This window comes from Alosa sapidissima, chromosome 6 (genome assembly GCF_018492685.1).
Source record: "Alosa sapidissima isolate fAloSap1 chromosome 6, fAloSap1.pri, whole genome shotgun sequence".
NCBI lineage: Eukaryota > Metazoa > Chordata > Actinopteri > Clupeiformes > Clupeidae > Alosa > Alosa sapidissima.
Window position 1 is genome coordinate 8,031,002 of NC_055962.1, and position 13,582 is coordinate 8,044,583.

The 13,582-nt window shown below is 43.6% G+C and overlaps 1 protein-coding gene across 1 annotated transcript in view; it reads right to left on the reverse strand.

Moving 5' to 3' along the window:
* The window catches only part of fig4a (FIG4 phosphoinositide 5-phosphatase a), a 91,122-nt gene that overhangs the window by 28,433 nt on the left and 49,107 nt on the right, over positions 1-13,582 (reverse strand). The window contains 1 exon segment of the mRNA XM_042094376.1: positions 2,701-2,839. Within this exon segment, the coding sequence (XP_041950310.1) occupies positions 2,701-2,839 (139 nt within the window).

The window sequence follows — 13,582 nt, forward strand, 5'->3', positions numbered from 1 at the left end:
CGCTCTCTCTCGTAACGAGCCCGCTGCTCCTCCTCTGCATGTGCATTTAAAGGGACACCAGGCAACGTTTTCATGTTAATTAATCATCTTCGTAAGTTGGTATATGGTTAAATGACTCATTACGGGGCGAATGAAGGCTCTCTCGCCCGCCCCTACTGCCTGTAGAAAGAATATCCCACTTGCAAGTTTGGTGTATCCTACCCGCCAACCGAAGCAGGATCAGTTTACAGCACAGCGGTAGGCTAACGAAACGCTAGAGATTGTTGCAAACGTGTGTATAATGGCAGAGCCGGCGAAGAAGCAGCGAAAACCATTGACGGAAGACGCAAAGAAAAGGAAAAGAGCTTCAGACCGAGCGAGGGGGAGTTTCATAGAGAAAAAGCATCAGGCTTGCCTGGTGTCCCTTTAACATATTATTCACGATTGTTGAAGGATTGTTGTTGCCACATAGAAGCACTGCATAGAACACAGTGGGCTAAATTGCTATTAAATCCGCTTAGCATCGTGACCATGCTGCGAAAATTTGTTCAAAACTGCAGCATTAAAGTTAAGGTAAACTCTGCTAAGGTCTTATCACAACATAGTACACTGAGGAGACTAAACTAAGTTAAGTTACAGTATGCAATCAAGCAGTATTTCAAAGCTAACGTTAGAATACTTTTTGGAAGTCAAGTTTAGCATGCTTACTTGCAGCTGCTTGTATTCGTTACTCAGGCTCATTTTATTGACTCTGAATGTTTGCAAAATCCCGATGTAAATGGAAAAGTGTTTTCCAAGACTCAAAAGTGCTTGTCCAAAGGAGAAGTACGAACCGTTATTTGAACTAACTACGTTATGAATTGCATCCACACATCAGCAGTCTTTTAACTGTGTTAATGTTAATTGCAAGGATTCCCACACGAACGTCTTAAAATGACTCAATTAGACATACACTACTGAACTTTATTGTATGCTACCTCTGACTGAGAATGCATTACTTTGAACTTGTATAGTCTTTTATTTTGGAATCTTAAGAGCAATAAACATATATTGCAATGTTAAAGAATTCATGTTTTTTCATTCATATATGTAAATAAACATGTATAAGTTGCTATTAGTGAATTAATTGGGAGATAATTAAATCGAAATCGAATCGGACTAAAGAAATGTCGATGCAAAAATTATCGCTAGATTAATCGTTTAAAAATTAATCGTTTATCCCAGCCCTAGTTTGTGTGTTTGTGTGTTTGTGTGTGTGTGTGTGTGTGTGTGTGTGTTTGTGCATGGGCGTAGGTTTAGGGTGGGACGCTAGTGACTAGTCAAAATTTTGAGATGACAAAATTGTCCCCACCAATATTTTAGCAAACTCCTTTGTGCTATTTGGACTATTCCAACGGCAAGGACGACAGTAAAAGAAGCACGGTCATTTGATTGGCTGAAACCGAAGGCAAAGTAACTACAGACTGTGGCAACTGGTGACAAGGTTTTCAAATGCGGATTTTACTAAGGAAAATAGCATTAACTGTTAGGATATTACCCAGGATATTGTTACAGTTAACCTAGCTTCTGTAATCTTTTAACCAAGGTTAGGAGTCATGTAGAATAGGGGTGTGCCGCGCAGACAGTGGCATATAGCACAGAATAGAAATCACCATCACTGACTGTTAATTGGGCTACCAATCCTGCAGTCGCAATAAACAATGGATCCGAGACATTTTCCTGTTCCTATATTCTGTTCATGTACAGTAGGCTAATGTATTTGTGAATGTAGCCTGCACAATGCAAAGAAATAAAAGACAAACTATGGTGCATTTCCATACTTATAGAAATGAACATTGCGAGACACTTACATATCTCCTTTTATGATCTCATTCAAGAAAGATTTTCTTTGACTTGTTAGTTTTTTGAACATTTATTTTTCTAATAACATAGCAAACATGATGAATTGAATCCACATATCCTTTCACTATGTGTATATATTTATATCATTTGATTGGCTGAAACCGAAGGGGGTTTATCTGACACACACAACAATTGCCACTGATGTGAATGATCACACAATACTCAATATTACTGATGCCGTCAAGGTAGTGGGGGCCCCCAAACCAAATCAAAATGAAAAAAATCGCAAAGTTATCGAAATCGAGATTCTTCACTTGGTATTGGTATTGAAACAATAATGTTGGTATTGTGACGGCAGGAGTTGGGGATGTGTCCCCACCAAAGCTGAGACCAAACCTACGCCCTTGTGTGTGTGTGTGTGTGTGTGTGTAAGCTGAAATCTGGGTTAATAGCTGCCAGACCACCATGTAAGTGGGCCGTCTTAATTACGGCCGTCACACACACCTTCCACAGAGGTCTCTGCTTCACACCAGAAGAGGCCAGGGTGTCAGAAAACGAGCCCGGAGATGGAGAGGCAAAACTGGGTAAAGAGAGGAGGACGTGTGGCCTGGAGGGACTGGAGATTGGTGGTACCAACAGATATCTCTCTCAAAAGTCAGTTTGTGTGTATGTATGTGAACTCACACACACACACACACATGCATGCACACACACCAAGACCACACACACACACACACACACAAACACACAGTCAAACTCACACGCACAGGCAGAAAGACAGATGAACACAGGTAGATAAACACAAACATACACATAGAGACGTGCACACACACACACACACACGCACACACACGCACGCACGCGCACACACACACACACCTGCGTCGATCCTGCAGCAGGCTGAGTGTATTGCTCTGGTGTAGGTAGAAGTCCGTGGGAAGTTCCCAGAGATGCGGCTTGTTCTCCCCTGTCTGATACACCTGCAGGAAGAGATTAATGGCATCCTGCCTGTCCGCATCTGAGAGAGACACAGAGAGAGAGAGAGAGAGAGTTAGAGACCAACATGGTCAGTTATGTCAGGCATATTCAACTAAGATTGTCAAGACAGGCTTTAAACACAGAGAGAGAGAGAGAGAGAGAGAGAGAGAGAGAGAGAGAGAGACAGGGATAGAGAGAGATAACACAACTTTATTATTTTATTTACATGATTACATCGATACAATAGAATATTAGTGTGCCAATCAACAAAGCTTCACACCATCATATCAAACAAAATATTTTCAAACAGAGAAAGACAGAGAGAGTGACATACAAAGACAGAAGGTAGGGATGAGCCAGGATGGATGGAGAGAAAGAGAGAAAAGGGACAGAACACTGAAAAAAAAGTGAAGAAAGTGAATACTGTTTCTAACTCAACTTCCTGTACATTGTTCCTCTTTGAACAACCCCCAATAGAAAACAGAGCTCTGCGCCTCAGTCTACAGAGACAGGACAAAACAAAATGAAAGCCTGACAAAGAGACACACATGACGAGACAAGGGCACAGGATGTGTACGACACGGATGGGGGAGAGAAAGAGAGAAGTATGGTGCATGCGATGTGTGCACGTGAGACAGAAAACAAAACCCACAGGGAGCTGAGGAGTACCTTCACCATCAGTCGAGTAACCTCGCTCAGGGCACACACAGCACAAAACACACTTATCTGTGTCATTCCTTTGCATTATTGCTGAGGAGAAGACAGAGGAGGAGAGGGAGAGAGAGGGAGAGAGAGAGAGAGAGAGAGAGATATGGAGATGTATAGAGTGTCATCAAGAACAGGGGATAAGAGAAAGAGTGAGAAAAGATGACTATAAAAAAGAGGGAAATGTACAGGATGCCATGACGAAAAGGTGAAAAAAGAGGGAAAGAGAGAGGGAGGAAAAGAAAAGAAGAAATTAATAAAAAAAGAGGTGGAGGTACTGAGCACCACTGAGGAAGTGGACTATAAAAGCATAGCTGGTATGCTCACATGTATGTGCCAAAAGAAACAGACAGAGAGAGAGACAAAGAGAAAGAGAGAAAGAGAGAGAGAGAGGAGGGGGATGAATGGAAGATGGTGTCAGGCAGAGAGGTGAGACACGTGTCTGTTGTCGCCTCACCAGCCAGCACAACAGAACGCAGTCCAGCCATCCATTCATTTATCCATCAATCTATCTATCAATCTATCTATTTATCTATCCATCTTTTCATCCATCCACCCATCTATCTATCTATCTGGCTCTCCCCTGCTCAACCATCTATCTACCTTATCTGCCTCTAACACCAGTCTTCTCTCTCTCTCTCCGTCCCTGTGTGCACGTGTTGGCTGTGGAGCGCTGCAGCACTGTAATTAAGCTCTAATTGAGGGATCGAGTGTAATTACTCCTCTGCTTCACTCCTCCGAGCCTCTGGGCCAATCCAGCAGGAGATTATTCAATATGACACTGAAGCGTGCGCACACACTTACACACACACACACACTTACACACACACACACACACACACACACACTCATAAAAGCTCATAGTTGCTTTCTGCAACTACAGTATACAACTGCCTCTCCTGATTTATAAAAGAAGATCAACCCCTATAAAGTTTCATCTTAACCATCAGTCTGTAATACATGCACATAGTTACGCAAAATCGCACAGAGTTCTATCTTTATCTTCAATGGATTTCATCATTTGTTTCTACCAAATGTCATTACTGCAACATGTCCCCATATAGTACGAATTCCACCTAGGCTATTTATTGCGTTAAAGACTGTTGTGGAATATGACCATTTTGCTAATACTGCAGAGAAATGGCAGCTAACAAGGCCTGCTATGTTAACTTTCAGTCTTAGCACATTATGCACATAAATCCAACAGTAAGGTGGTGTAGGTAAAGAGATGAATCCAACATCCAACGTAGGTACAAAGTATTATGGTAAAGATCTGTAATAAATACTTCAAAGGAAGACATTTTGAGTCACCTTGTGTGGTTGGTAAGCACATGTTCACCATGTGCTTACTTGGGTCCTCAATGTCTGTTGCCTTAGAAGCTAGATTTTTTTGGCTTTGAAAAATACAATTACTGTAAGATTTTGTTTGAGTAGTTGCAGACACACACTTACATCCAGACATGCTCACAACAACAGACACACTAGCAAACGCAGCCACACCTGCACATGCACACGAACACCTCTACCCATACTGTGAGTCTGCTCCCTCATAAAAACAGCAAAGAAAGACAGAAAGGTGCAAACACACACACCCACACCCACACACAAACACCCACACACACACACCCACACCCACACCCACACCCACACACACCGAGGAATAAACAGAGACTAGGAAATAAATAATAAACTAGGAAAAGAGAAAGAGATAAAGCATACAGAGTGTGAAACAGTACAACTACGCTTAAGTCATTACTCTACTGCACACACACCTCTTTCACACTCACACATGGGACAAGGAAAACACACACACGTATGAAGAGGGTCGGTCGGCACACACGCAACTGCAATGTGTTCCCGAAAGAAAAAAAAAATGTAAAGTGGCCTCCTCCACAGGCTATGACATGGGGAGAATGACCTTCATCCCTGATGGAGCAAAAGTGTTGTGGAACAACTAGAGTGAGGTCTGTCTGCACTTGCCTCTGAGTAAATGGCAGGCTTTGTGCACTGTGCAACAGGTGTACAAAAGTCCAGAGGGGGAAGAAGCTCCAGTCAGAGGGTGCAAATTAGAAATGTACCAGACCCCGGAAAGTGGCAGAGTATTAGAAGCAGAAGAAGGCAGGGCTGTAGTCAAGACCACCTTTGTCGAGTCCAAGACAAGTCCAAGACCAGGACTAGTCGAGACCAAGTCAAGACCGAGTCCAAAGAGGTTTGAGTGCAAGACAAGACCGAGTCCAAAAAGGTTCGAGTCCGAGTCAAGACCGAGTCCAGGATAGGAAAAAAAAGTCTTATGCATGACAGTATCAAGACAATCATTTTGGGTTATTATTATTATTATCTAAAAGCAAAAACAGTGTGACAACACCCAGGATTTGTAAGTGTAGCCATTCTCCTTCTCCTCCAATATTTATTATAGGGCTGTCAAACGATTAAAAATATATATTTTGAAATGAATTCATCTCGATTAATCGCAATTAAAAAGTTCCTAAAGACTAAAGCTTCTTCAATGGCATATTAAATACAACATAAATCACAAAATTAATGAGTAACCACAAAGGTAAAAGTAAAACACTTTTATATTATTTAAATGATAATACTGACACAGTAATTGTGTTTTAAAGTATTCATTTCTTAAGAAATACTACACATTTGATGCTGTTTAACTCATTTGTAAATGGTGCACTGTTACTTTAAGCCCATTGTGGCCACGTTCTCATAATGATCTTTTTTTTACCAGCTCCATTGAAATATAGCCTATAGCTAGTCCACAAGCTCTAATATTGTTTGTACCACGTGTATTGCACAATATTAACAATGATAAGCATGATATTAAGTTGGTATAAACAGCTTTTATTCCTTTGGAAATAGAAGCATGTAATGACATGATGCTAGCTAGACATTTTCTGTTTGCAGTTAAAAGTGAATGATGAGCCTGCCTGAGCCAGTCACCTAGCTAGCTTAGTGGAATGTGAATGTTCAATCGGCATAATATGTGCTTTATGTAAACAAATTATTGAAGACTTCAAGACTCACCAGTTCCATTACACAAAGGCAAAGACAACTCTTCATATTTTTGTCCATTTTTCAAATCACAGTGAGTGCAGCCTACATGTCAAAGTGCCCTGGCTCTCACAGTTTATAACTGGTCAGTAGTGGAAATCGGATAAATCCCCAATCTCCTCTCCTCGTCTTTGTTGCCTTTTTTTTTATAAGTTTATTATATTAAAAAGGAGATATTATCAACAACGACAAGCCAGCTGGAGCCTGCCAATCGTTTTCTCTCCCTCTCGTGTGCGCTCAGACACGCTCTCAAATAAATGGAGTAGCACACGTTCAAGTTGGATCTTAATGGAGAGGACCCGAAAAGTATCATCTTTATGTAACTGTTGATGTTGGTGCATTTTGACATTTTAAACGATCTAACAAGAGTGAAAAGCAGTTTGCAGCAAAGCTACTATTTATTGGCTAAATGTTGGTTCCTCTTCAGCTAACTCCACAGACAGTAAAATAAACTCGAGCTTGCGGTTTTAGGTTTTGCGGCTTCCGTTACGTGACATCAGCCCCCCACAAAGGTAAACACTATTGCGTTAATATTTTGTAACGCATTATGTATTTCAAAATGAATCGCGGCGATTGACACGTTAATTTCGATGGCCCTAAAGACACCTGGACTCGGTCGAGACCAAAAGCCATATTTGTCAAGACCAGTGGCCGAGACCGAGACAAGACCAAGTCCAAATACTAGCGAGTCCGAGACAAGTCCGAGACCATAGAAAAACGGTCTCGAGTCCGGACTCGAGTCCAAGACCGGACTCGAGTACTACAGCCCTGGAAGAAGGAAAAAAAAGAAGACGCAGAAGAGCCCAAGATGCAAAAGACAATCACTAGGTACAGACTTGCCATGACACTGGCCATTGAAAAAGGTCAACATAAACAAATGTGGCGAAGAGAAGGGTATGATATAAAGGGATTTTTTGTATTGTATATTCAAATTGGATTTTGATTTTAGAGAGAGAGAGAGAGAGAGAGAGAGAGAGAAGCGGAAGATAGAGAGAGGGAGAGATAGTGCAAGAGGGTAAATACAGACAGAATGACACATAGACTGACACAGGGTGAAAGACAGAATTATGCCCAAGTAGGGTAATGGTCTATTTCCCTCAATTCAGTTCCAATGAGTACTCCCACCATCCATGTACTTACACACGTGCACCCACACCCACACACACAGGCAACAGAGACAAACACACACACACACTCTTCCATTTTCTATCTCTCTCTCTCAATACACACACTCACTCTCTCTCTTTCTCTCAACACACACACAAACAGACACACAGACACACACACACACACACACACACACACACACACATCATACAGAGAAACCATCTCTTCTTTCAGAAAGAGATTAATACAATGAATGAAATGATGAGATTAGCTAGGGATGGAAAGAGGAGAAAAGAAGCCCCCCCTCCCGACACACACACACACACACACACACACACACACACACACACACACACACACACACACACACACAAACCAAACACACACACACACAAGAAAAAGCAGGTCATGATGGGGTTAGGGGGGCAGGCTAGACAGGTGGAAAGTAAAAGGAGGCAAATGTAGCAGACGCTAGCATTGGCACAGTATTAATAGCATTGACACAAGAGCCAGGGATGTGGAACTGGGTGAAGGGGACCGGGGCAGTGTGACAGCAGACTGGGCACCAATCACACACACAGCAGATCAGACACCAATCACACACACACACACAACTTGGCTGCATGGCCTCTTTTGTTTTCTTGTCTTTGGATGCCTTTCCACTCTCTCTCTGGCAGGCCAGGGCACCATGCTGGGCTTGACGGTGTGTGTGTGTGTGTGCAGGGGTGTGTGTGTGTGTGTGTGTGTGTGTGTGCCCATGAGAGGTCCTGTGAAATGTATGTCCCCAGGAATTTAAAGTCCTTGACCCTCTCCGCAGTGTGCCCGTTGATGTAGATAGGGGCATGGTCGGTCCCCATCCTCCGGAAGTCTACCACCACCTCTTTGGTCTTAGAGGTGTTGAGAGACAGGTTGTTGATGGAGCACCAGGTGGCGAGTTTTTGTATTTCATCCCTGTAGACGGACTCATTATTGTTGTGAATGAGTCCAACAACCATGGTGTCATCTGCAAACTTTTGGGGGGCTCCAGTGCTGAGTGTGAGAAGGAAGGAGAGTTGTGAGCCAAGGTGAACTGACTGGGGGCGATCTGGTAAAAAGTTGTAAATCCAACTGCAGATGCTGGTATTGATGCCAAGGCCATGTAGCTTGGACACCAGTCTTGCGGGGATAATGCAGTTGAATGCAGAACTGAAGTCAACAAACAACAGCCTTGCATAGGTGCCAGGATGTTCAAGGTGAGTTAGCACACTGTGCAGGGCTGTGTTTATAGCATCTGCGGTTGACCTGTTTGCCTTGTAGGCATACTGGTGCTGATCCAATGTGGGGGGGAGGAAATCTTTTATATGCACACACTCACATGTATGGGAGTGTGTATGTGTGTGTGTTACACAATACACATATTTTCTCTATCACACACACAGAGACTATAAGAAAACATGAGAGCAAGAGTGTGTGTATGCGAAACAAGGAAGAGAGACTATCCTCTCTCTGCCATCTCGGATGCTAAGCTGCTCATGTGAATAAGCATGGATGTGACCGTGGCTGTGTGTTCGTGAGGAGATAACCTTATCCGAATACCGCGCTCACACAGTTAAGGTCATGTCAGGAAATGCATGCATAAAACCCAAGGGTGCTAGTGTTGGACTGTCGTTAGCTTGTCTCACACACATACACACACACCTCTGTGCAGCTGACCATATGGTAATTTGACACTGTTGAGGTCATGACCACCGCGTCCAGAGAGAACATGCATAACAGCTACAGTGTGCCTCAACATGGATGACTGTGAGAGCGTGTACAGATAGCCAGGACGAGGCGTGCCGTGTGCAGCGAGGAAATAGTCCTGCTTTACGACTGCGACGAGGCCACATGAGGGCCAAGGCGGGCCAGTGTCGGCCAGATTGACAGCTGCCTAGTCCAATCAAAATCTCAAAGTGGGGGTTCCTTTTACTTTAGGCCAGCCTGGGAAAGGGAAGAACAGTAACAGTAACAGCAGCAGCAGATAGACACCAGCACGCACGCAGAAGCAGCAGCAGATAGACACCAGCACGCACGCAGCAGCAGCAGATAGACACCAGCATGCACGCAGCAGCAGCAGATAGACACCAGCACGCACGCAGAAGCAGCAGCAGATAGACACCAGCACGCACGCAGAAGCAGCAGATAAACACCAGCACGCACGCAGCAGCAGCAGATAGACACCAGCACGCACGCAGAAGCAGCAGATAGACACCAGCACGCACGCAGCAGCAGCAGATAGACACCAGCACGCACGCAGAAGCAGCAGCAGATAGACACCAGCACGCACGCAGCAGCAGCAGATAAGACACCAGCACGCACGCAGCAGCAGCAGATAGACACCAGCACGCATGCAGCAGCAGCAGATAGACACCAGCACGCACGCAGCAGCAGCAGCGTGTTGGGCTTCAGATAGACACCAGCACGCACGCAGAAGCAGCAGCGTGTTGGGCTTCAGACAGACACCAGCACACACGGAGAAGCAGCAGCGTGTTGGGCTTCAGATAGACACACACACGCATGCAGAAGCAGCAGCGTGTTGGGCTTCAGATAGACACCAGCACGCACGCAGAAGCAGCAGCGTGTTGGGCTTCAGATAGACACCAGCACACACGCAGAAGCAGCAGCGTGTTGGGCTTCAGACACTAATCTGCGGTCATTGCATTGCATGCCCATTTTTGTTTCTCAATCCTATTGTAAAAGGAAGACCCATTAAGCTCTCCTACCATCCCCTTGTTCTGTGTGGTGGCATAATGTCTGCCACATCTGAGTGCAACGAAGAACACGATTTCACTGGCACGGTTCTGTGCGCTACACCCTGCTCCCCTGCACCTCACTGGCTAGCATGACATCAGTGAACACTCTGTGGTGACAAGAGTTGCATGTGTAGGCTGAAGGGGTTCTGGGACAGACCACTGTACACCTGCTCTGCCTCTACAAACAGATACACACACACACACACACACACACACACACTATCTCTCTGCTCTTACTGTCAGAAAACACACAAACACACACTCTGTTCTTACTTCAGACGACACACACACACACTCCCTGTTCTTACTTCAGACGACACACAGACACTCTCCCTGTTCTTACTTCAGACGACACACACACACACACTCTCTCTGCTCTTACTGTCAGAAAACACACAAACACACACTCCCTGTTCTTACTTCAGACGACACACACACACACACACACACACACACACACACTTTCCCCTTGGGGATCAATAAAGTACTCAGCAATTACTTACTGAGCAATTACACAGAGAATAGAGACCCAGCCTCTCTTTCCCTCAGTGTTGGGTCATTAAACTGGATTTGCTGAAAGGAACAATATCAGTACCAATAGCAGTATTGACTTCACTGGACAAAATTATAATAAAAAGTCAACATGTATGAAGAGACTTTTGCAAGACATGAGCAGCAAAAGGCATATTTCTAATGTTTTAAATTGTATGGGAAAGGTTTTAATGCTAACTGTATGTGGCATGTTCAAAACACTATTATGATGGTCGGCTATTTAAACTATTGAAAAAAACGAGCACACTGTTGAGGCTAAGTAGCGTTATGTCACCAGCACTTCAAATTGATCTGATGGCTAGGCTGCTACGACATCGGACCGCTGGCTTGAGTAAACGTTGGATTGGGGAGATGGAACTGGGTCACCTTGCTGGCGCTCTGAAGTCAATTACACACTCACACACATTTACGACAAGAAGAAGATTGTGATGAGTTGACACACAGACACACACAAACCCGCTTCGACGACATCAGCACCTGCTATGCGCCTACACGCTGAGGGGAAAAGAGAAGTGATCGTGATAAAGAAAAAGAGGGATTTCAGTGCTTAAAGGCTTAGTTTCCTGAAGCTGTGCTAACGAGAGTAGGTGTGTTGGTGTGTCGTGGTGTTACGCCTGTGTATTGACATGAATGTTTGTGGGAGGCAGATTGTGTGTGTGTGTGTGTGTGTGTGTGTGTGTGTGTGTGTGTGTGTGTGTGTGTGTGTGTGTGTGTTGGTGACCATGGAATGTATCTATAAGCGCTTTCAGATATAACATCCGGAGTATATGCGAGTTTGTCAAACGGAGGTCCTACCCTTCGGATGATTCAGATATGATGCTAACCTGCGGACCTTATACTGACCTTATACGGACCTATGTGTGAACAACATACACGCACATTACAGAATCTCTGTGTGGGTGTCGAGTGAGGGGTGGGGGCTTGTAGATTTCACAAGATGTGAGATATGACGCAGAATATATGTGGCCACTGCCTGTCACAGCTGCTGTTTGTTTACAAAGTGTATAGTATGCATTATGTAGGCTAAAGAAGAGAAATCTATTGTGCGTAGGCTAATACTTGAAGTAGTCACGTAAGTGCGCACTTGAATAAACACATTTATCTGTTTTCAACAAATCTGGTTTGCGTTGGAGAGAGAGAGCATGCACAAACTTTTTGATACCAGCCAATTCAGTACGCTAACTCAAGACTTCAAGGCCATCATACAACGTTTTTAAGCAACAAACAAAATAATAACATAACAGTGAAGTGGTTTGTTTTTTCATGGTTTATTTTTTCCAAAAGCATCCTCTCCCCATGTGTTTGTTTTCTTCGTTTTCATTTTCTCTAGGCATATTTATGCTCAACAAATATCAGCGAGCTCAGCAGTGAGTTCATGAGAAGGCTATCAATGAACAGAAAACCGTGTTGGCTAACAATTTATTAAATACTCCTGTTATTGTCGTCAACGACGTCGCTGTAGGCTACTGCCTTTCAGGGCCTTCTGCTTATGATGATTCAGTCTTTTGAATTTGTTTGGCCTTGCCATGCAGTTGTAGGCTACAACGTGTCTCTTGCCGTTCCCTTCATGTGTTCTATCAAAATGTTGTATGCCCTCATGGACAGTAGCTCTGTGATGTCTGCATCTTTCCAGGTCGGAGATTTTCTGGACAGCACTATGCCACTCCATCATAACACTGGCATTTAAGTCAGATCTAACCACATGGACACACGAAAGAAACGTCACCGACACGCCCTCTCACTAGGTGTGAATTTTAACCGCATGTTCTACGCTTCTTTCAGACACAGCACATTTACATAATGTCCAGAGGAAATACTAGAGGGGGAGAATTAGAACAACCAGCTAAATTCGGACTTCCATATGACCGGTTATGTCGTTCAGATATACGGCCCCACCGTTTAACATCCGCAGAACCTCCGGTCTTACACGTATGTCTGAAAGCGCTTTGTGTGTGATGGTAGTGGTGTGTGTGATGGTGGTATGTATGTGTGTGTGGTTTGATTGGTTTTGCCTAATGACATACATACAAATGTCAACCACCCTGGATAGCAACTGTCTAATAGAATAAAATGACTAACTACAAAATCAGATGATGACAAGTATGAAGACGACAATATGGTTTTAAAAAATGTAACGTGTTGTAATGTTTTGGCTTTGAAATGTGGTTTTGGATGCTGAAAAGGTTTTGAACTACATGTATTTGTATTGTTCTTGTACTTATTTATTTACATTATATTTGTTGTTTTATTGCGGGACCTAATTATGACCGCCGCTAGCGTAGGGCTCATATAGGTTTAGTCAGAGTTTTTTTTCTTCCAGATTTATTTATTTATTTTCTTCAGTAATTTTGTGTCAATGATTCCCGGGACACTGAAAGACCCGGGCTGCATGAAACTTGGTGGGCATGTAGCCCCACAAGGATGACACGGAACCATTGATTTTCGTTTCTAATGGATAATTGACTCAAGTTTACTCACATTACATTTTTATTGGTTTCTATGGACAGTATGATATTCTCCCCAACAGATTACTGAACCAAAACCATATAAATGAGTGACAATAGGTTTGGCAGTTAATAGAGAGGGAT